General features: G+C 50.6%; 1 protein-coding gene across 1 annotated transcript in view; it reads left to right on the top strand.

Annotated features, from left to right (window-relative positions):
* Nucleotides 1-13,999, top strand: part of PDGFC (platelet derived growth factor C) — a 37,680-nt gene extending 23,681 nt beyond the window's left edge. Inside the window, exons 4-6 of the mRNA XM_078603019.1 lie at nucleotides 466-2,572; nucleotides 3,819-4,039; nucleotides 10,718-13,999. Coding sequence (XP_078459145.1) covers nucleotides 466-2,572; nucleotides 3,819-4,039; nucleotides 10,718-10,828 — 2,439 coding nt within the window. The 3' untranslated portion in view covers nucleotides 10,829-13,999. The remainder of the gene's footprint in view (nucleotides 1-465; nucleotides 2,573-3,818; nucleotides 4,040-10,717) is intronic.
* The last annotated feature ends 9,745 nt before the right edge of the window (nucleotides 14,000-23,744 follow it).

Here is a 23,744-nt window from a genome sequence, read left to right on the forward strand (position 1 = left end):
TAAAAAGCCCACCGAGCTATTAGATTATTTATCAGAAGCGACCAGGCCACAAGTGATAGCTCAACGAAGTGGCTTATCATGTGGAAATATATCGCAGCCAAATAATCGAATTGATCTAAATGCATGTTTCTAAATGTGGAGGGGAAAAAAGAGAGAACCCGAGGAAAAAATCCACGCAACCAAATATACAGCAGGCATCAGGGTCGGGATCGAACCCACGCCCTCCTGCATGGCTGGTGGTCGAGACGATCGATGGAATGAAATCCAAAATCAAGAACATGCCCACTGCAGAGATGGATTGATGAAATACGTTTGCATGCAGGTGCCACATGGATTGTATTTCATCGTAGGGCAGCGCAAGATTGCAGCATCTGGGAGAGGCCCTTATCCAGCCGCGGATAGATCACGACCGACGCTGATGATAACGACAAAAGCTCACACAACGTACAAATCGGTTTCCTGCAGGAGCTGTCTGGCGGCACAGGCCTGGCGGTGGGGACCCTACACAGAGGACCCGTCGGCACCGGCACGGCCTCCGACTCCGCCACCGGCGCCATGCTGCCGATCGGCACCGCGCCGCTGACCGGGGTCCGCGGCGCCGCCCTGACTCCGGACGCCGGTGCCGCCGCGGCGGCGACGGGGACGCTGGCGGCGAGGGGCTCGGTGCTCGCCGCGCACCACGCGGGGCAGACGCAATTGGGCGTCGGCAGCCCCTTGGCCGCGGCGGCGTCGGCGCCGTCCGGAGGAGGGGCCGTCGGCACGGGTTCCCAGCGGCGTCTCGCCGACAAGCCGGCCGAAACGCCGGCGGGCACGGGTTCCCACCCGCAGCAGACGCTCGGAGCGAGGGTCCCCGCGGGGATGCTCTCCGGCGGCACGGTCGGCACGGTTCTGCCGCAGCGAGCGGTCGACAGGCCGGAAGAGGCGACGGGAGATACGGGGACGCAGTCGCATCATCAGCGTACGCCGACGCACGCAGCGAGGGTTCCCGTGGGAACGCACGCAGGTGGCACCGGCGCCCACCGCGCCGCCGATAGGCCGGAAGATGCAACGGGAGGCACGGGAGGGCACTCGCATCGCCAGGGCTCGCAGACGCAAGGCGCCGGGGTGCCGGTGGGAACCCACCTCGGCGGCACCATCGCCGTCGGTTCCCACCGTCACGTCGAGAAGTCGGCAGAAACTCCCACCGGGAGCACGGCGGTGCAGGTCCACGGAGCGAGGCTCCCCGTGGGCACGCACTCGGCGTGGTCCGCGGGTTCCCACCGCGTCGCCGACAAGCCAGAAGACGCGTTGGGAAGCGCGGGGTCGCAGTCGCATCCGATGAGGCAGAGGCTTGTCGTGGGCACGCACGCGGCCGGCACGGCCGGCACCGGTTCGCACGCTCCCATCGACAAGGCGGCGGTGGCGGAAGTGCCGCCAGAAAGCACGGGCACGCAGCCGCACCACAGCACGTACACGTACCGGGCCAGGCACCCGGCGGGAACGCACGTGAGCGGCGTCAGCAGCAGCAGCGTCAGCCGCGGCGTCGGCTCAGAATCCGAAAAGTCGGCTGGCACCGGCGCTGGCATGCCGGTGCATGGGATGGCGAAGTTGCCCGTGGCCACGCTCGCGAGTGGGACGCAGCACCGTGTCGCGGATCGGCCAGCTGAGGGGACGCCGGGAACTCACGGAGGGGACGCTCACCACGCCGCCGTGGGCGCCAGGCAGCCCGGCGGCGGCGCGGGCCTGCAGAACGTGAGCAAGCACCTCGCCGACATGCACGCCCAGAAACGCGCGCAGGAGCACGGCAAGCTGGGTGCCGGCAGCGTCGCGGGCGGGGACAAGCACACGGCGGAAGCGGCCAAGCACCCCATGAGCACGCTGGAGGTGGAGAAGCCCCACGTGGGCAGCAAGCAGCACGGCGCCGACGCCGCTCTGGCGGTTGGAACGCGAGCCAAGGAGCTGGCCGTTTCTGCCAGCACGCACCAGAATGGGGAGCAGCAGCACCAGCACCAGCAGCAGCACCAGCAGCAGCAGCACCAGCAGCAGCAGCACCAGCAGCAGCAGCACCAGCAGCAGCACCAGCAGCAGCAGCACCAGCAGCAGCAGCAGCAGCAGCACCAGCAGCAGTATCAACACCACCACCACAAGTCACACCAGTCGCAACAGCAGCAGCAGCATCACCAGCAGCAGCAGCAGCAGCAACCACAGACGGCACTCAGCAGGGTTCCCGTCGGGACGTCGCTAAGTGCGGAGATGCACGTCCCGGCGCGACACGGGCACCAGGCGGACGTGCTCCCTGCCGCCACCGCGTACTCCCTGGGCACGCACGGCGGGGCCGCCGATGGGGCCGGTGCCGCCGGCGGGGCCGCCGGTGCCGCGGGCTCGGCGGCGCCGGGGGCACCGGGGACCCTGGGCCCTCCGCTGGCGAGCTCCGCCATGGAGGTGCTTTCGCACACGCTGTCCGCGTTCGAGACGCTGGAGGACATGGTGAAGTTCCTGGAGCCCGAGTCGTGGCAGGTGGAGCTCGACAGGCTGGCCTTCTCGGTCCCGCAGGCTCGCGGGAGGAGCTCGGCTCACGGCCGCCGCTGGAACGGTAAGGATGGCGAAGCTACCCCCACCCCCTACTGATATCATCCAACTTGTGACAGAGTGTTTGGTGCCCAGTGGAGTGCCGAGGCCCTCCACCCCCCCCCCCCGACACTGGCTCTGATCCCAAACCCGACCGCATCTGCGCCGACGGTTTAAATTGGCTGCAAAAGCTTTGGGTGCTTCGGTTGTTTGCATTCAGGAGGCTTAAATGTCGATGGTCGGGCACAGATTGTTTGCGGCCTACATGCAACACATTCCAGTGCCACGTTAGTAACTGGCAAAGGGACTTTTGTCTGTTTTCTGTCGGCTTTAGGGTCACACACTGCACAGGAGGGAAATTGCTTGGCTCACTGATGATGGGGATCGTGTATTTGTGAGTGTTCAGCACGAAACTTGACCTTCAGGCTGACTCTGCCTGAGTAGGAAACCAAGAAACATCTGGGCCATACAATTTGGGAACCAAATTGAAACATTTACATTTTAGGAATCTTACGGTGATGATAATACACTCCACTATATACCGAGTACTTTATTCCCATCAAGAACATCATTTAATCTGACATCAGCCCATTACGAGTTTTTTTTCCGTGTGTGTTGCACCCAAACTAGCAGAAATTAAAAAGGCATCTCTATGTACCCGGACAGCTTTGGTGGTGTCCTCAGTTTATCTCGTCTCGAGACAGAATTGACAACGTGCACAACTGCTCGCGGAGATGAGACAAAGGCACTGTGACTAATCAAAGGCCTGAGTGAATTCACAAACTTGCGATTTCCGCCTTAGTACATGCCAGCCGCGATGTATTTAATACTCTAAACCACATTCACATCTCGCTGAAACGGCCGAAACACGGCAAATATTTCTCTCCCCCCAAAAAATAGTGGTAAAATCTTTTTAAAATATACATATTTTTTTAAACTTCAGAGAAATTTACCAAAACGTAAATCATACCCATGGTCTGTCAACCAAACCAGCGACCGTGCCCGAGCTTTTGCGGCCGTCTGGAACGCTCTTCCTTCCGCTATTAGGAAGCCACTTGGAGTTGTGCACTTTTCAATCTTCGCTGACAACCAACATCTTTAGAACTGCTTTGTGTGCGTTAGTTGGTCGTCCTTCTCCCCGGCACCTCCGATTAGCGCGGTTGGCTACGTACGGCGCGAAAGAAGTTCAACGTACATAACTGCGTCGGCACACACGTGCGCCGGCCACCGTGCACTGACACCGCCTCCACGCGGGGCGTCTGCTCTCGCAGGGGAACTCAACCTGAACCGCCTGCGGGAGGAGGTGCGCCTCTACAGCTGCACGCCGCGCAACTACTCGGTGTCGCTGCGCGAGGAGCTTGGCCGCACCGACACCGTCTTCTGGCCGAGCTGCGTGCTCGTGCGCCGCTGCGGCGGGAACTGCGCCTGCTGCGCCCACAACTGCACGCAGTGCCGCTGCAAGGCCACGCGCACGGCGCGCAAGGTGCACGAGGTAACCAGCGCCCGGCGGTACGCGCGGGTTGTGGGGGCCGTGAGGTTGCAGGGGTCGGGGGGAGGGCACGCGCAGATGACCGGTTTGTTTAGCTGCATTTGGCCACACGGATGTATTATACTCGTTTTGTACACATAGTAAAACTAAATGAAAACTACTTTATTTATATTTTTTTAGCAGGTAAGGCCCACTGAGGTATGTAGCTCTTTTTCAGAAGCGACCTGGCCACAAATGATTGCTCAACGAAGCGGCTTGTCGCGTGGAAACTTATAGCAGCTAAATACTCTAAACGCGTGATGTTGAATCCAAATGTGGAGGGAAAAGCCGGAGAACCTCGAGAAAAATCCACGTGACCACGGGGAGAGAGACATGCAAACTCCACATATACAGGTGTCAGGGTTGTGGTTGAACCCACGACCTCCTGCCCCCAAGTAAGTTAATGAATTGTCATGAATAGGGCTTGCTGTCCTGTGTTGTGCAGCAACCCACGTGCCAGGCAGCCGCTTTACCACCAAGCGTTGTTCTCCTCACTATATCCTAAACCATGGGGGAGCTGCTCGCCTGGTGACCCGAGTGGGATTCCCCTTCATGGCCAACATCAGCAGCACGTGATATCGGAACCGGTCTTGGGCACACCCCCCCCTCCCCCCACCAAAATGACCATCGTGGTGAAGCGTGGTCGACTACTCCCATGACGAACACGAACAGGGCCTGGGGAGATCTTCATCAAGCAGCGAACCGAAACCTTAAATATTTGCGTGTCTGCCGAGTTTAAATATAACCTTCTCTAAGAATCGCTGCATTTGAGGGTCAAGTGTTCTAGGAATTATCCAAAAATGATTTTCCTCGCCGTGCAGCTTCCCCGTGCCGTGCTGAATTTTGCTGTCAAGGCTGGCCTCATGTTAAGCTCTTATCTTGCACGCGACTAATCCGTTGCAGAGTGGACTGGCGTTACAAAGCCAACCGTTCCCAGCCAAATATTTAGGGTCATTTCACAAGCCTCGGGAAAAACAAAACAAGCTAACCCTGGAGAGTGCCGCTGCATGCAGAGCCACAGCTGAAACTTTAATTGGTCAAGGCCAGCCTGCAACGTAGGGATTTAGACAGAAGAGAAAAAAAAAGATACGTTTAAAATAACAAGCACGCGATGTGAAAGGGCCGGCTGCAAGAATTTGTGTTTTCAAGTGCATGGGTGACTCCAATTGGTACAAAAGCTGACCGTGGCATATGGCCACATCACACGGGTTGACATGTGTAACAAACACTGACAACTACACAAACATGGAGAAATGCACGCTTAGTACATGCCAAGACATGGTAAGAGGAACAATTTCATAAATAGACTTTCAGGACCGATATTATAATTCATAACTAATTTCTCTGGGTGAGATCATGTCGATATAATGTGGATAAAAAAAAAGTTTATGTATGTATATGTATGTTGAACTTCTTTAGCAAGGTACGTAGCCAGCCGTGTTAATCAGAGGTGCGAAATATAACATGATAAAACACATATGAGCAAATATATAAGTATATATAAATATAGATAAATTTGAAAGATTACAAACCGACACCATTTAACCCAAAATTAAGTAATTATGGACCTGTGAGCGGAGCACACAACTTCGAGAAGTGGTTCACAACCTGCAGCCTGCAGGCCACACGTGACCACCTGCCGTGGCGTGGGGGGGGGAGCGGAGAGTGGAATTGTGGCAAATTCCATTTCGTTCCTGCGCAAAACGACATTATTTTGCACTCCGCGACGTTTCCACAAATTATTTTCCGGGCGTCGAGAAAAGGTTGGGAACCCGCTGGCTTAGAGAACGTACGCGCAGATTTTAAAGTCATCGATGAAATCTGTTAGGAGAAGTAAAGTGGGATTCGGCAGGACACGCCGCTCCGTGTGATGATGGGCGATGGTCAAGGGCTAAATGACGGGGGCATCAGGTGGAACCGTCACAGCACTCTTGCTGTATCAAGTAAGCAAGCGTGCTGTGACGGTTCCACCTGAAGACGGAAGCTTGTGTTGCCTCCGAAACATCGTGATTTTTATTTTATTTTTATTTTATTTTTATTTTATTTTACTTTTATTAATTTTAATGTTTTACCTACGTGACTTTACCGAAAAAACCTAAGAATACGAATCCTTGCAGTCACGAAAGCTTCAAATCTAGAATTAGATTACGGTACCGTCTTGAGGGCGCCTTCGTGCAACAGCGGATTGATCAAAGCCGACGGTGGCGATGTTGGATTTTGCGGTGGGTGGCTGGGTGGGTGGGTGGGGGGGGGCATCGTTTCGGGGGGTGGGGGGGGGGTCTGATGGGAAAAGCCGCGTGCCGTTTGGCCTCGTTGGGCCGATCACCTGTGGGGTTAGAGCTATGCGAGGCGCGTGCTGGAGGGGTCGTGCAGCTGCTTGTTGTATAACCGCGAGAGGCAACGGAATGTGCAGCCCTGCAACTGCAAAAAAAAATTTGATGGAAAAAAAAGAGAGGGGGAGGCAGGAGAGGGAGGGGAGGGAGGGGGTGAGAGTTCGGAGCAAGAGAAAAGGAGAACAAACATGTTGTAAAATATCTGCCTGTGTGTGTGCGCGCGAGTGCGTGCCTGTAGGTAAGGTGCAGAGGTTGGGAGCAATGGGAGACAGGGCCAATAAAAATCAAGCCCCTTCCAAATTGCTGTTAAATTCGTTTCTAACGCGTTATTTATAGCAAAAGATAATCACAGCCACAATAAAAACTGTCCGAAAACATTGCCTCGTTTTTACGTGGCACACTTTATGTGTGGGGGGGGGGGGTCACATCATTTGTTTGGGAAATCCCTGAAACGAAACAAACAGCCGACTTCAAAAGTGAACTGACGCCACTGCTAGAAGTGTAATATTAATATAACTACCGGAACCGATTATAACATTGGCCAAACGTCACGACACATTAAATACGTCAATTGAGGATTAAACAATTAGCTTGTTACAGCTGGTGAGGGGTGGAACTGTATAGGTGTGGAGGGTGAGGAGCGTGGGAGAAAATCCCAAGAAACTGGAGCCTCGGGGACAAAGCATCGCAGACGATGCCCGTGTCGCGATCAAGTTTGAGTGGCTGTGAATTCCGATGGAGAAAGTACATTGTCTGGCACAGACATCACTGACGCCACCTTGATGGGGCTGCCGTAGACTACGGCTCGGTACCCTCGAAGTACATTGCACTTGGACCGTAATCATCATCATCGATGTCCATGATCATCATCATCATCGATGTCCATGATCATTGATGTCGATCATCATCATCATTGATGTCCATGATCATCATCACCATCGATTGACCATGATCATTGATGTCGATCATCATCATCATCATCGATGTCCATGATCATCATCATCGATATCCATGATCATTGATTGATCATCGATGTCGATTATCATCATCGTAATCGACGTCCATTATCATCATCATCATCGATGTCCATGATGATCATCATCGATGTCCATTATCAATGATTGATTGATCATTGATGTCGATTTATCATCATCGTCCATGTCCATCATCATCGATGTCCCCCAAGGCTTAAATCGTCACCTAGGAGAGCTCTGTGTGTCTTGCCACTCGGATCACTCGTTCACATCTCACGTCGTTTGGCCTTCACGGAAAGAAAATCATCGCTCTCCCCTGCAAATGATTATTCCACATGCGGAAGGCATTGCGAGCCAAGGCAGGGCAGGATGGGGGTTTTTCCATATTCCTCTGGAATGTTTTAACTGTAAGCATCATTCAGTTGTATCACAAACAAGAGGATTTTAAAAAAATGTAAATGAATAACAAAGCTAATCTACCGATGTGAAATGTGTAATCCTTCTTAAAGAGCTACAAGGTGGTCAGCTCATTGCCCTAATGGATCATTGAATGCATCTGTGTGGCGCGATGAAATGTTACCCCCCCCCCCACACGCTCGGTGGGTTTCTCCAGCTTTTCTGCTTTCATTCCACATGCCAAACACCGAGAAATGGATTTGGCCCAACATCCCAAATGATGGGGGGCATGACAAAGAGTTAACGAGACTCAGCAAGGCGACTATCTTAGGTGAATAGTCAACGTTACAGATGCAGCCCTGCACATTTTTCCCCACGCCACTGCTGGGAGAAGGTCCTCTTGAAGATTCGTTGGCCTACTTCTCCTCCACACCTGGCCAGACGTTTTCGAAAAAGAGCGGGAATACCCACAATTTACCAACACACACACACCACCTGCAAATCAACTGCGGCGGTAACCCGTTTACACCGCTGCGCTGAGGCAGAGGGTTACAGGGAAACTTGGCCAGTTGTTTCAAGCGGCACGCTGGCAGATCGGACCGGCGACCTCCTCTCTCGTTGCAATGTCCAGCGTGGCAACCGTTCCACCAGGGAAGCATCCCTAGCGGGTAAATTAATTGGCCTCGAGAGAACGATTATTTACCCGCTGTATCGTAGCGCCGCTGCATCGACGCCAGCCGATGGAATCTGCAAACACCCTCGTGGGGGGGGGCGAGCGAAATCTGTTGGGGTCCAAGATGCTAAAAGTGTCACAGCGACCAAGCGTCGGCGTTATCTTACCGGGTCAACATTGAGCGTCTTGTCAGTGTCTTTGGATCGAAACGAGGCATACGTGGGTCGCTGTGTACCTTTAATATCCTGTCCACAAAAGTGCACTATTCAACCCTCTACTGTAAACAGAAAAGTCGGGATAGCTTGGGGCAAGTGCTGTTGGTGAACATATATTAGTGCTGGAATGGTTGCGTGCATGAGCGGTGTGTGGGCCTGCACCACGCACACCCAGACACCGTTTGTTTACTCAACGCTCCTGGTGACCACACCACCGCACCAGCTACTCAGCTGACACCAGCTGGGGGAAGGTAGGCCGGATGAATCGGGAACCACGTGCCCCTGATACTGCGCATGGCCAAGAACAAAAACCTCGGTCTCCAGGGTCGAGGCACGACTGGGAGCGAGCCGCTATTCAGGCCACAACACACCAGACAACGTTGTCTCCCCAGTGCTGATGTTTCCACGATGTGCCCGGTACTTATTTGAAATTCAGCTGACTTAGAGGGGAAGGCCCAGGGATCGGTTCAGATGTCACGCGCCACGTAAGTTGGCCATAGCTGCGAATCAAGACTTGGGCGGCAGTGTCCGTCATGCATCGCATTCGGCAATGCACTCCTGTCCCCCATGCACACGGACACACACACACATAAAACATAATGTTCGTGCAGAAACAATAAACCCTACTACGCACCCTCTTTGGAAAGCACATTTCGAGGGCTGACTTCGGTTTCACATATTTCATCCAACCACATTTGTTCCACCGCAGTATGCTGAATTGGAATAGGCGGCTAGACGGTGGAGATTTAATATCGAACTCATGCGCAGATGAAACGGAGAAATTTAATCTGTTCCTGTCAATAAAGTTGGTGTGGGAAGGCTTTAGATTAAGGCCGTTTTAGCGCTGCACACAAAGTGTGACCAAAGGTGTTATTTCATGTGCGCGCGTGCGTGTGCACGTGGAGTTATGGTGCATAAGCTCGTGCGACGTCCTACAATTCCGGTGCTGCGAGTTCGATTCCTGGCCATGGATAAACATAAACGGAAAGTGGCATCTTCATCTGCTTGAAGCATGTCCTAGGCCCTCTCGGCCTTCTATGATAATGAATCTGGCGCAGCGAGTGAAGATCAGCGCGAGGGAGGCATCGGCATTTTGTCGTGGCGCTGGCCATGACAACTTCCCCGTGTACCACGTCAACCTTCATAGGTGCTTGTTAACAGCGCTTTTTACCACATCCTTGATGGATAAACAGAAGGGATTTGATGATGTAGCTCAGTGGTCACTGTTTGCTTCCTCTGTATCAGCATCCTAGAATCGATTCCTGGCTATGCATAACATTATTCCTGAACAAAAAATAGCAAAAAAATATATAAAACATGAGGCCTGAACATTCTCAGGAGCTTGCAAACGGTAACTTACCCAGGTTAACCTTGCCTAGGTTAACTCAGCCTAAAGGTAAATGGGAGTGAATTGTTTTGGCCAGACCCCTTTGCGTGCAGTGCTGACCAAAGTGGAATAATGTTCTCACGAACAGCGGAGGCTAAAAGCAGATCTTGATTTTTGTGCTTATGTGTGTGTGCGAGTTTGTATGTGTGCTTATACGTGGATTGTGTTGTTATTGGGAGCAGTGGCCCAGTTGGCAGTGAACTGTGCTACAAATCCAGCCACCTGAGTTTTATTGCCGGCCATGGATAACAGCATTGGCACGTCAGGGTGTATGAAGCGGTCATGGGTCTCCCCTAGGTCTACTCAGGCCTCGCCGATTACCTTGGACAGAGTGTAGACGTCAAGACTGCCGAGACAACAGTGGCCAGGCCTAGTGCTGGGTCATGTCACCGCCTCGAGCACGATACGAGCCTTAGTTGATGTTCTCTAATTACTCCGGCGGTCTAGGAGGCGAGACACGTGACACCTCTGTTGGAGACCCGCCCGTCTACTGTGTGGCAGCTGTGCGATCTGGCAGAGGGTAGAACATGTTGGCGAGGCGTGGTGGCTTCAACGGCTTTTGTCTTGATGACATCTTGATCTTGAAGGAATATTTAACTGTGTCCATGTGTGTTGCGCGTGCGTGCGTGTGTGTGTGCACGTGGTGGTGGTGGTGCCGTCGTAGGTCTTGCAGATAAAGGCGTGGAGAGGAAGCTTTCACAAGAACCTGACGGACGTGCACCTGGAGCACCACGAGGCGTGCCAGTGCACCTGTGCCAACGGGGTCAACGGATAAATCGTGGCCAAGTCATCCACAAACGAATAATAATCGCACTTATGGCTGCACCACAAACAACAGCGACAACAGCAGCAGCAGCGACGACGACGACAGCAGCAGCAGCGCAATCCAGCAGTCACAGCCTCAATGCCAAAGACAATTTGTCAGCAATTTCCCCACTTGCATCGAGCAGCAGCCTTCAAACAATACAAACAGCAGCAGCAGCAGCAGCGCCGCCACTGACAGCAACGCCACTGCGCTCCTCGTGCAAAGCACAACAGCCCAAGACCAACCACGACCCACCCCTGCCCCCCACCCCCGACAAGCACAAGCAACCCAATCAGGACTGAAGCTAGCGCCGACAACGGCACGAACAACAAGACGTGGTATCCAAGAGTGGGAGCCGTGGGGCTGGGGAGGGGGCACGCGCCGCCAGTCGCGTCTACCGGCGCCCTGCCAAATTGGTCACGCAGACCCAGGCCACTTAGCTGGGGATACGAGGCCAAAAGGACCTGTTTAAGGACAAGCAACTGCGGCGGCTCCCCACCCACCTACTCCTCCTCCTCCACCCCACAATTCCCCCCCTGCCCCCTCAACACCGCTGTTCCTCTCCCACCACAGGGCACGGCTGCTCAGAAAAGACTCAAGTCAGCAGCAATTGATTGCACAAACTCGGCGAACTTTTACTTGCCAAAGGAATGGCGCGCGTCACGCAACGGAGAGGGCCTCAAAAGGAGAAAAAGCCCCAAGGGCATCGTCGTTTTATCATTTTAAAGGGCTCCTCTGGACGGTTAACGGCGATGCCGTTCGAGGCAGAGCTTTCCAGCAGGACACGCAAAGCCCCTCCTGGGGGGGGGGGGGGGGTGAAGGGTGGTGCTGTGGGTTGAGAGTGATTGAGAGAGAGAGAGAGACGCGTACGGATTGGTGGTCGTGCCGCAGAAAAGCGCAGAAGTGGCTCAGATATATTAAATAACCGCTCCCCCACCCACCACCACCAACCAAACATACAAAATTAAATCCTGTAAACAGTTTCTACGCGTGCCTGAAGGCCTCCCTGGCTGGGCCTGTGACCGACGCTGAGGATTCTGTTGTTCGGGATGAGCGCCCCTTTCACTGGAGCTACCCCTGGGCACCTGCCATCCCACATTTGTTATTTTTCGTTTTTCTCTCCTCCCTCCCCCATCGCTCAAAATCGCACTCGAGGCTTCTCTCCGCGTTTACAAAATGTTTTGTTTCCTCGTCCTTCTCCCGGAACGGGCTGTATGAATGGTCCAGAGAGAGGCAGGGAGGGAGGGAGGGAGAACAAGAAAAGGGGGGGGGGGGCGATTGAAGAGAATTGAAAAAGAAACAGAAAATGACACAAAAAAATTGCGTGTTGAAAGAGGGACGAGAAAGCTGCTGGTGTTTTTATATATATATTTTTTGTGTTTCTGGTTTATGAAAGCAATTCACGTTGGCCTATTTGCTCACTCCTGGCTTTTAAAGCACTGCTTTACAGAAGGCGATGCTTTAAAAGCCAAAGAGGAGAATTCTTCGCATCGCCAAGGCGCTTCCTCCTCTTTGCTGTGCGCCGATGCTACGCTCGGTCGAAAAACGCAACAGTAAGGAAGCGAAACAAAACGTCAAAGCACTTAAATATGTTCCTTGCAATATACCACGATACCCGTGCAGTACACGAGAGTAGTCAAGGGCAAATTTAGGTTTAAAAAAATGTGCAGTAAGGATACGTTAATTTTGGGGAGAGAGATATTGAGACTCATGGAAAAAAAGGACATCACGGTAATAATTCCCAAACTTTATATAAAAAACGAATGTGCTTGTTTGAGATTTGTACCATTTCAAGACAACAGGTTTTGTAAAAAAAAAAAAAAGGTATGGTGCCCCACTACTGTCTTATTTTAAGACATTTTCACCGCCCGTAGAGTAATAATTCTTCGTCTGTGTACTTAATTTATATGATGTAGGTGCTGTTTTCTTGTAAATATTACATAAATGATAGTGTTAAGGGCATTTATGCTGTTTTTGTATTATCGTAATTAATTATTTTGAATGGGCAAGGCTCTTGAAGGCCGATCGCCGTTCATTTTGGTTTCGATTGTGAGCCCAGCGAAAGATGCCTGGGATGAGAATATCGTTTGCCCGCATTCTTTCTAGATGCCAGCAGTGCCATTCTCCTTCAGGCCTGAGACTCTGGTTCAATGCAATATGTACGCGCTTCGTGAACGATAACAAAACCACACTGCACGCCATCCTCAAAACTCAAGAAAGCAATTTAAGAGCAGCGATTCGTCGCACTCTGCCCTCTAATTGTTCCAAGGGAACACGGTTCAAACGTCGGTGGCGGGCAATGCATTATGATTGTCTCAAGTTAATTGTACATTTACTTTACGGTCCATTTAACGGTTAACTTTAGCCACGGAGGAACGAGCGGCGTAAAAAACCGAAGTGGTCTCCGAGTTTAAAACAAAACACATGCTCCTCAATCCACACAGGCGCGCAACAAAAGGAGCATTTTTAAAAGGAATTCTTGAGCGACCATACTACGAACATTTTTGCAGTTTTTTATTTAAATAAAAGGCTGCCCAATGCCCGCTATTATCGTCGTTGGCTTTAGTTTGACTCCGCTTGACTCCTCGATTCCAATTTTATAAAGGAAACCAGACAAGCCGCTGATGTTTTGTAACGGCCCTTGTGACTGAGAGTGATTGTTGGATGTTGGATGAGGGGGGGTGGCAATGCCCATGGGTGCACCAGGGGGCATTGCGAGGGCAACAAGTGTCACAGTGAATATCTCACGCGATTACGAGTGACATTGGACGATGCCAGAGACAGGCTGTATCCCTCCTTGGGAAGCGCGCTGATGATCATTAACATGGGAGGGGGGTTATTTTGCTTTTCCACAGATTATCATCGATCCGTTGCGTAAGCCGTTGTATTTTTTTTGACGTCGTCTTTTTAAATTAAACGCACACCTGTTTTTTGTACACCACTGCCCCGTATTTCTGCAACAAATAAACAACAACGAAAAAAAAGACTTTCCTTTATGAAATGTTTTGTTGTTGTCCAGGAAAAGTGTAAAAGTTTGGTTCTCTGCGTTGGTTGGTTTTCTCCCGCTATTTTTTTTGTCCCGTATTTAAACCAAGAAGCATTATGGAAAATAATAAAACGAAACGTTTTAAACACGGCAAATGCGACCTTACCACGGTGTCATTCTTTTGTTTGATGCGCGAAGTGCCGTCGCGTCTACCCCCCCCCGCGCCAACATTTTTTTTATTTTTTGACAAATCACACCAAAGTCCTTCCACAAATATTTCTCTGGCAAATATCCAAGCTATTCCTAGAACGGCACTCTGGCATGAGGTGAGATTATAAATAAAGTACTCTTTGTTCTCCTAATTACCCTGATTGTTCTGAAAAGGAAGCCCTCAATTTTATGCGCGCAAACCCCCACGATCAATCCCCACACGTCTCTATTTTCTACTCCGAGGCCACGGGTGGCCCCTCACCGGCAGATCAAGCAAATCGGCACGTCCCGGGAGGGTCGGGCCCGCTACGTTCACGTTGAAGGCCCGTGGCAATTAGGCCCTCTTATTCTGCCGTTTCGCTCCCTGCCACGTTGGTAGTGCCCCCCCCACGCCACTGTGAGCGTCCTCGACATCGAGCATCCCAGCCTCGCCCTTCCCTTGCAAGTTCAGTCCGAGCAACAAAGACCGGCACCGCCCAGTGAGGTGGAGGAGGAGGAGGGGGGGTCCCCGTGTAAACGCGTCTCGGAAACACGCAGAACCGCATTCCGCGAGGCCTCAAGAAGCTTGGGACAAATGGAGCAGGGGCCCAGGGCTTTCAGACACTCCGGTCCTGACGCCCAAATCAATTCCTGCGCAGCTTTCTAGGTTTACCGTCGTCAGAGGTAGGGACGGATGCACCAGGGGCTGGGATTTTGAGAGTGGTTTGTTCGGCAGTCAAATTTTAAGTCGGTGGTGACGAGTGAGATTAATCCTATTGCCTTGCCGATGTCACATCGCGAGCGTTCATTGTTATTTGCAATTCGGTGATGGATCAATTGGCATCAAACAAAGGGAGTTCGATTTCTGCCTCTGTTCAAATGACTCAAATTGCGACCGATCTCAGATTACGGAAGCTAAGCAGGCTTGAGCCTTGCGTTTGAAGGGGCGACCACCCTGCACGACGGGTGGCGACAGGCTGAGGGGCTCCCTGCGGGGCAATGCAAAACAAATCAACCGTCATAGTAATAGGTTTTTACCCTTTCAACTGGAACAAAAACTGACACCTTTAATACAAGGCATCATGTTTGCAATAACCACAACACAAGCAGTCAAAATGCAAACAAAAAAGAAACAACTCTGATGATGATAATGATATGCACTGTCCTTGAAGTTGATTGGTCCACACCCGAGACAGCTTTTGTTAGAGCCCAGTCTCCATTGGTCTTGGACCAGATGACGCCAAAAGGCGTACATTGACCATCGTAATGAGGTGTGGTCATATACCGACCGTGGCCAGCACGCTGTGGGGAGGCCCTCATCCCACGGACAATTTACATTCTACAACTACTACGACCATCACCAAGGAGACGAATAAATGGGAACTGTCTCACCCTGATGTACTTTAAAAGCTCTAATAATGACCCCTGATTGCTGCTGAAAAAACCCAACAATGTAGACCCAGCTGGGCTCAATAATTACAAGTGTCAGCAGCTATGTTGGGGTGCATTGTTGGATAGCAGAACTCAGGCGGTGGCTTTCTTGGAGCAGCGGTATTTGAGAGCTGTGAAAAGCAAACAAAGTCACAGATAAGAAGGAGTTATCACACGACCAATGCGTTTCATAGCACAACACTTCGCCACCGCTTCCTTTCTCGTGCCAAATCTGTCAGCTGTTGCACTGTTGACCCGTCTTACAGGAAGAACGGTGGTTAGATGTCAACTGCCTCGCCTGTTATACAGGAACTCATGGGTTTGATCCCGACCCTGACGCCTGTATATTTGGAGCTTGCATGTCTCTCTCCTCCCGTGGTCGCGTCGATTTCTCTCCGGGTCCTTCGGTTTTATCCTCCACATTTTAGAAACGTGCGTTCAGAGTATTTGGCTGCTACAAATATCCACACGATGATAAGCCACTTCGCTGAGCTATCATTTGTGGCCAGGTCGCTTCTGGAAAAGAGTTACATAGTTCTTAGTGGGCCTTACCTGGTAAAATAAAACAAAATAGTGAGGTAGTCTCACCACCACCAGCACCACCTTCTGGCTCTGGGTCTTTCCTTCATCACTGGTATCAGGAAGCCACTCTCACAATGCCTACGTCATTTTGCCTGCCCTCTCCTCCATCAACAACCTCCTCTTATATTCTTGGTTCTTTCGGTAAAGTCACGTAGAAGGGAAATAATAAACATAAAATATATAAACAATAAAATTTCTCACGACGTTTCGACTGCAACACAAGCAATCATCATCATCAGGTGTTTGATTGCTTGTGTTGCAGTCGAAACGTCGTGAGAATTTTTATTGTTTTATATGTTTATTATTTTATTATTTCCCTTCTACGTGACTTTACCGAAAGAACCAAGAATATGAATCCCTGCAGTCACGAAAGCTTTAAATCAAAACCTCCTCTTAGTGATTACATCTGACTGGTTCTATTAAAAACAACATCCCAGCCGCTCATATTGATAGGCCAGAAGCCTCTGTTCTGGCAAGTTTATTTTAAAGTCGAGCTCTATGACCAACACCTTAACGGGCATCACTCCTACATCTGACAATAGCGGACGTGCAAAGATAGTGACGAGTCACGTCAACCGATAACGCAGGAGCCGCAGTGACACACGATCTTTGCGTCATCGCCAATTCGTCATAAGTTTGCCTTTTGGACCAACTTTGGTCGAAGCCCTGCAAAGGTAATGGGCCTGTGGCACCACTTCAGTCGGCTCTGGAAGCAGCGATACTCCACAATCCAGAGGGCGCAGCAGAGAATGCCTCTATTGTGATCGCGAGACAAAAGGTTAGGGGGTGGGTGCGGGCACTTGCCTTGCTGTGTGGGTTGTAATTACGCTTTTGCCAGGCACACAAAGGCTAGAGCCGGTGGTAACACGAAGCTCCTGCATGCAGGATTGTGAGAATCAACGTCTCGGAGAAATAGACGGGGGGGGAGGGGGGGGGGAAGGTAATGATCTTAATTGTGCTCACCTGAAGAACATAATCCACTGCAGGTGCTGCCACTCCTCTAGTTATTGACATTTCTGCCATTTGTGCTTTTAGAGAGGAGTCTAACGTTACGAGCACCTCCCAGTTCATAGCAGCATTTGTGAGTGGATACCCTCCTGCCAGCGAGAATATTTGGAGCCCTGCTAGTGTGGAATACAGCGATGAATGTGCCCGATGTCAGAATCAATCGGAATCTTGAGCAGAATCTATATTTAGACTGGAAGAATCCGATGAGGTATGAAGCTCGTTTTCACAGATGTCGTCATGTTTCGAAAGTCAAGGTTTGGGTCCGGATAGTGCTTGAATGGGCGACCACAATGCATAAATCAGGTGTTGTAAGAGTCAGGGTCGAGATTCAATTAAGTAATTATTCTTCAATATCGTGGTAAATATAACTGCTTCTAATAGCTGAAAGAGACACTTGGTCCTCTCCACACACAAACTATTCGATGAGCATATCGTGAGGTTGAAAAGAATCAATATTAATCGATTAATCGTCTACTTTCTAGAAAGTTACGTCCAAGTTTTCCTGGAGTGCTCTCGTCTTTGTCCCACATGCAAGAACGGTGCAAGAGGAATCAAACAAACTTTCCAAAGCAGAATCCGCACCTCCAATTAGCACGGTTGTTTACGTGCCGTGCGAAAGAAGTTCAACATACATACATCCTTTCTGAAAGAGAGTCTTGAGACTCGGTTGATAATTATATAAGAAGCGTGATGGTGAAGTAATATAAAATTCGCACTTTATTTCCCTTACAGAATGAAGAAATAAAATATAATCATATGCAATGCACACCTGGTGCTTTTTCTATCACGGACAGTGAGGTGACCTTGGTCCAAGGGACGTGCTCTGTGTTCTATCGAAGTTCAGATGTTAACGTTGTTGTTGTTTCGCATTCTCTGTAGTTTTTGTTTCTCTAAGCAAAAGCATCTGAGTTCCTCTTGCCGGTATTGCATCACTTTGCCATTTCCCCACTCAAGATTGGGTGCAAATGGGTACAATTCACTTCACTTACTCCTTTTAAATCAACACCGTCAATACAGAAACTCGGAGTGCCCCCCTATCATGTAGAAATGCGACCAGATGGACTGTAACGTATTTGCAAGTCCAAATATACTGATAGTTTTCTTTTTCTTAGACGAAAAAATATTCTTTTTTTAAACAGAGTCTTCAAAATATTTCAAATGCAGAGAATAAAAAATAAATCCCTTGACTACGTAGGGAGTTACCCAGGACTTTGAAGGCGATGCTTGCGTTTCTGATTCCTTCTGTGGACGTGATGCCCTTCGGAAGTGAGACTGAGCTTCTCATGAACCTCGCCGCCTATTCAAATGAGTGACTTCAACTAAATTATTTTGGCAGCGATAGGACGACACCTGATATCCATCCATATTACGCAGCAAGCCTGCCTCTGCTCAGAACCCAGTCCGGAAGCTTTCTCGCTTGAATAAATGCTGCTGGATACTTTTCACGTAGAAGGCCCATGACGAACGAAACATTCATTTACTTATTTGACTTCTAGTCGCGTGGCACAGTTGCAGAAGCCTGTGACTCACATTTGAGAAATTCTAAGTTCAAATCCCGGTCAGGGGTGGTGGACTCCACCCATCACATATAGAGGGGCTATTAAAAATTAAAAACACTTTGTGCCAAGTCAACAGAATTTGCCCTCTAGACGTGCACATTACACCTGGCTCTGGGCAGCCACAAGGGATGAGCCCTTTTGCAAGCTCGTGACAGCAGGAAACCACTTTTACTGCACCGACTGCTGGCTACGCCCAATATCCGTGGCGAGTGAAATCTTAACCGGTCCTGGTTCCCCTCTTTTCACAACCCCGTATTAACCAGCGTGGTGAAGTATGGTTAAACAACACCCATCGCAGACACGGAATGGTGTGGCGGCGGGGGGCAGGGAAGGGCCTTCATCCCAACATTGGATTTACAAAGGGTTGAGGATGAATTTTAATTATTGCAACTCTTGCCATAACTGTAACCACATTTCTCCAGCCTAATAATGGGATGAAGGACTCAAGCAGGTCGAGTGCTGAGGCAAGGGAGAAGCACCAATTGTCCTGCAGCGTACGAAAGCTCAGGCTGGCAACGGGCTAGATAACATTCCTGGCACAGCGATCGCAGGCAAAGAGAAGGAGTGCAAGAGCCTTCGACGAAATGTGCTTTTAATAACCCCTTCTGGCAACCGCCGCCGCCTTTTAGAGAACATTATGCACCGTTTAAAGGCTGCGGTGTATTTTGAAGCATATACAGGGACAATCAATGGACGTTGTGCATTTGTACTTTCAATGAAGTTAGCCAGCACCGCTCAATCGCAGGCTTCTAGTTCTGCGAAATAAATGTTGAGAGATGATTGCTTTTGTTATTTCATCGCTTAGAACTGCTTTTTGTGTTCAGTGTGTTGACCTTTCTCCCGCACTGCCATATCGGCGCGGTTGGCTACGTACGGTGCGAAAGAAGTTCAACGTACACACACGTACAATACGAGTGGTGGGGAGAATGCGTCGATTGGTCAGTTAATATGTAGGTTGGATTTTGACGCGTGTAAGAATCGCGTTTTAATCTGATGTGTAAATGTAATGGGCGTCAATGGGTTCGAGCAGCCCCTGCAGCTGCAGCCACTCGAGGCCGTTATATGTCGAACAATTCTTAAAATGAAAAAATAAATCCTTGAATCTAATCGCGATGAAGAATCGTGACCATTCATCAAATTGTCGGGGTGGGGGGGGGAATTGTCACACCCCAAATAATACATATAATAATCGTTCTTCACTTATAGCAGGAAAAAAGCCTTGACTGAGTCCTGCTGGTAGGTTAGTCTCATCCTGCAGGGCTGTATCAGTGGGAGTGATCGTGCTGGTAGGCTAGACTCATCCTGCAGGGCTGTATCAGTGGGAGTGATCGTGCTGGTAGGTTAGTCTCATCCTGCAGGGCTGTATCAGTGGGAGTGATCATGCTGGTAGGTTAGTCTCATCCTGCAGGGCTGTATCAGTGGGAGTGATCGTGCTGGTAGGTTAGTCTCATCCTGCAGGGCTGTACCAGTGGGAGTGATCATGCTGGTAGGTTAGTCTCATCCTGCAGGGCTGTATCAGTGGGAGTGATCGTGCTGGTAGGTTAGTCTCATCCTGCAGGGCTGTATCAGTGGGAGTGATCATGCTGGTAGGTTAGTCTCATCCTGCAGGGCTGTATCAGTGGGAGTCGTCGTGCTGGTAGGTTAGTCTCATCCTGCAGGGCTGTACCAGTGGGAGTGATCATGCTGGTAGGTTAGTCTCATCCTGCAGGGCTGTATCAGTGGGAGTGATCGTGCTGGTAGGTTAGTCTCATCCTGCAGGGCTGTATCAGTGGGAGTGATCATGCTGGTAGGTTAGTCTCATCCTGCAGGGCTGTATCAGTGGGAGTGATCGTGCTGGTAGGTTAGTCTCATCCTGCAGGGCTGTATCAGTGGGAGTGATCATGCTGGTAGGTTAGTCTCATCCTGCAGGGCTGTATCAGTGGGAGTGATCGTGCTGGTAGGTTAGTCTCATCCTGCAGAGCTGTATCAGTGGGAGTGATCGTGCTGGTAGGTTAGTCTCATCCTGCAGGGCTGTATCAGTGGGCGTGATCATGCTGGTAGGTTAGTCTCATCCTGCAGGGCTGTATCAGTGGGAGTGATCGTGCTGGTAGGTTAGTCTCATCCTGCAGGGCTGTATCAGTGGGCGTGATCATGCTGGTAGGTTAGTCTCATCCTGCAGGGCTGTATCAGTGGGAGTGATCGTGCTGGTAGGTTAGTCTCATCCTGCAGGGCTGTACCAGTGGGAGTGATCATGCTGGTAGGTTAGACTCATCCTGCAGGGCTGTATCAGTGGGAGTGATCATGCTGGTAGGTTAGTCTCATCCTGCAGGGCTGTACCAGTGGGAGTGATCATGCTGGTAGGTTAGTCTCATCCTGCAGGGCTGTATCAGTGGGAGTGATCATGCTGGTAGGTTAGTCTCATCCTGCAGGGCTGTACCAGTGGGAGTGATCATGCTGGTAGGTTAGTCTCATCCTGCAGGGCTGTACCAGTGGGAGTGATCATGCTGGTAGGTTAGTCTCATCCTGCAGGGCTGTACCAGTGGGAGTGATCATGCTGGTAGGTTAGTCTCATCCTGCAGGGCTGTACCAGTGGGAGTGATCATGCTGGTAGGTTAGTCTCATCCTGCAGGGCTGTATCAGTGGGAGTGATCATGCTGGTAGGCTAGACTCATCCTGCAGGGCTGTATCAGAGGGGGGAGGAGGCGCCTCGCCCCCCCATATGGAGTGACGTCACCCGCTAATTATTATTAATAGGGGGGGGTGTCCATTTGGAAGACGTCACCTCTTCATGATTATTAATGTGGAGGGCTGTTCGATGTGGAGTGACGTCACCCGCTCATGATTATTAATGAGGGAGGGGGGGGGGTCCATGTGAAGGACGTCACCTGTTCATGAGTATGAATGAGGGGGGCTGGACGACGTGGAGTGACGTCACGCGCGGGACACACAGACATTCTTGGCTCATTAAAGTAGTGAATGTAAACGAAGTTTTGCTGGCTGGAGGGTGAGAGAGACAGACGGACAACGACGTCTGAATGACGCGCAGGCTGCAAGTTAACAATTGAACTGCCGGACGAAGACCTCCCAAGTAAGGGGCCGTCCATAAATGACGTCACGCACCTAGGGAGGGGGGGGGTCAGACATTTGTGACGATGTGTGACGAGGGGGGGGGGGGGTGAGAAATGTGACGTCACATCAAAATGTGCAACTTTAAATAAATATAGACAACACGTTCTACTAAAATAAATAGAGTTTTTAATAAATGTTTTCTCCTACAACATCAGAGTGCAGCACCACATTTAATACGCACTACAATGACAATAGTTTAAGGCGATTTGAAGCATGTTTTATTTGGGGGGGCAGAGCTTTGTGATGTCATATTTGAGGGGGGGGGGTCTGACTTTTTGTGACGCCGTGTGACGAGGGGGGGGTCAAAAATCGTCCAAAATCGCGTGACGTCATTTATGGACAGCCCCTAACGCTCAGTCACAGACTTTGTTTGGCCACGCAGTTCTTCACGCTGGTCACCGCGGATGGATAAAATGGGGGTCCAGGACTGGTTTTTATAATCGCTCACCACTGACTGTTTAGCCGTGGCTGGCAACTGAACTCGGGACGCCGGGTTTTGTTTTAGCACAATTTACACACTCGCCACCGCTTCACCGCTCCGTCCACATATCCACTTCGTCGATGCTAAATGAGAAGGCAAAGAACAAGATACCTGCGTAGATGCATGCATGGAGTTTGGCGATTCAGCGAACGCGGGCAGAGAACACCACATACCTTGCAGAATTTGTTTATTTTGGCACAGGCAGGGCACAGTCTGTGCCTGGCTCGCCCGAACCTTACGATGTTTTGTGGAGAAGGCTTCAAAGCCGGCAGACTGGCACCAAAAACAACAAAATAGCCATTTGAACCGACCGTGCCCTTGACCGGCAGAGCAAAAAAGGAAAAGAAACACCGACAAAAATAAATAAATACGGAGAGAGAACAACATTTGCTCAAAATTATACTACGGTTATTAAATGTGACTCTAATAAGATTGTACAATGAGATGTTTTTTATGAACACATGGGCAATGTCTTTTACGGCCGATGATGTAATTGAGTAATGAGTCGACCCAGAGAACATTGGCGGGCCTGACCGCGAGGCGAGGAGTAGGGCAGACCGGAGCTGGTTTGTGTTCCGTAGGAAAACTCGATCCGGGCGTTATTAATGTTGCCCTGCTTGCAAGCGGGAACATCTTCAGGAGGGCAACGTCAAGCAATGGCCGGCTGATCGCAGCAATCAGCCCCCCTGTGTCTCCTGGCAGTTGGGCAGCGATCACGTGCGCAGGCTGTGCAACTGCACCGGGGCCCACCGACTGCAGGAAAGCCCCCCCAGGCACCACCCCCCACCCCCCCGGTTATTTCATTGCAGCAGAGCCCATGTCGAACGCGATATACGCCACAGTCTGCTGGCCTCCACAACCAGTTAGCAGCGCCGGATAAATGTTACGATGACGGACGGGACATTTTGTAATGTTCACCCAGAAGAAGCCTATGTCTTTGGAATTACATTTCAGAAAGAATATATACTATCGATGTTTTTCCTTTTAGTCAATTAAACGCTGGATGAAGGTCTCCCTTGTGCCCTGTTAAGTCGTGTGGGGGTTGTTTGGACACGCTTTCATCACGCCGGTGAGCAAGGGTTGGTGAAGGGGGTGCCCTGGACTGATTCAGATTTGATTCAGATATTCCAAGCCATGTTAGTCACGGCCTGGAAGTGAACTTCGGCACAGAGTGCAGTGCGCTAACCATTGTGCCACCGCTCTCCTAGGATACGTTTGTCCACTTCCTAATAAGGTACCAGTGTCAGCCCCACAATTTGATGATTTTCACGAAATGGGGTTGCGATTCGACTCGGGAGTTAATCTTGTTTTGTTGTTCTTGTAGTTTTAGTCCTGTTTGTAAAGTTTAGCTTCACCCTATTAGCATAATTGTAACATTAGCATATAATTTGTAAGCACGTGATTCTCACACACTTCAAAGCTTGTATCATGAGCGTAAGAATCAGTTTGATTGATTATTCAGTTAGTCGTGTCATGCCTACCAAATTACTTTTCAGTGTTTTAGTTGATAAATTTAATTGGACTGCATGGAGAGGACCTCTG

The sequence above is a fragment of the Lampetra planeri genome, chromosome 19, assembly GCF_965212315.1.
Source record: "Lampetra planeri chromosome 19, kcLamPlan1.2.h2, whole genome shotgun sequence".
In the NCBI taxonomy this organism is placed as follows: Eukaryota; Metazoa; Chordata; class Hyperoartia; order Petromyzontiformes; family Petromyzontidae; genus Lampetra; species Lampetra planeri.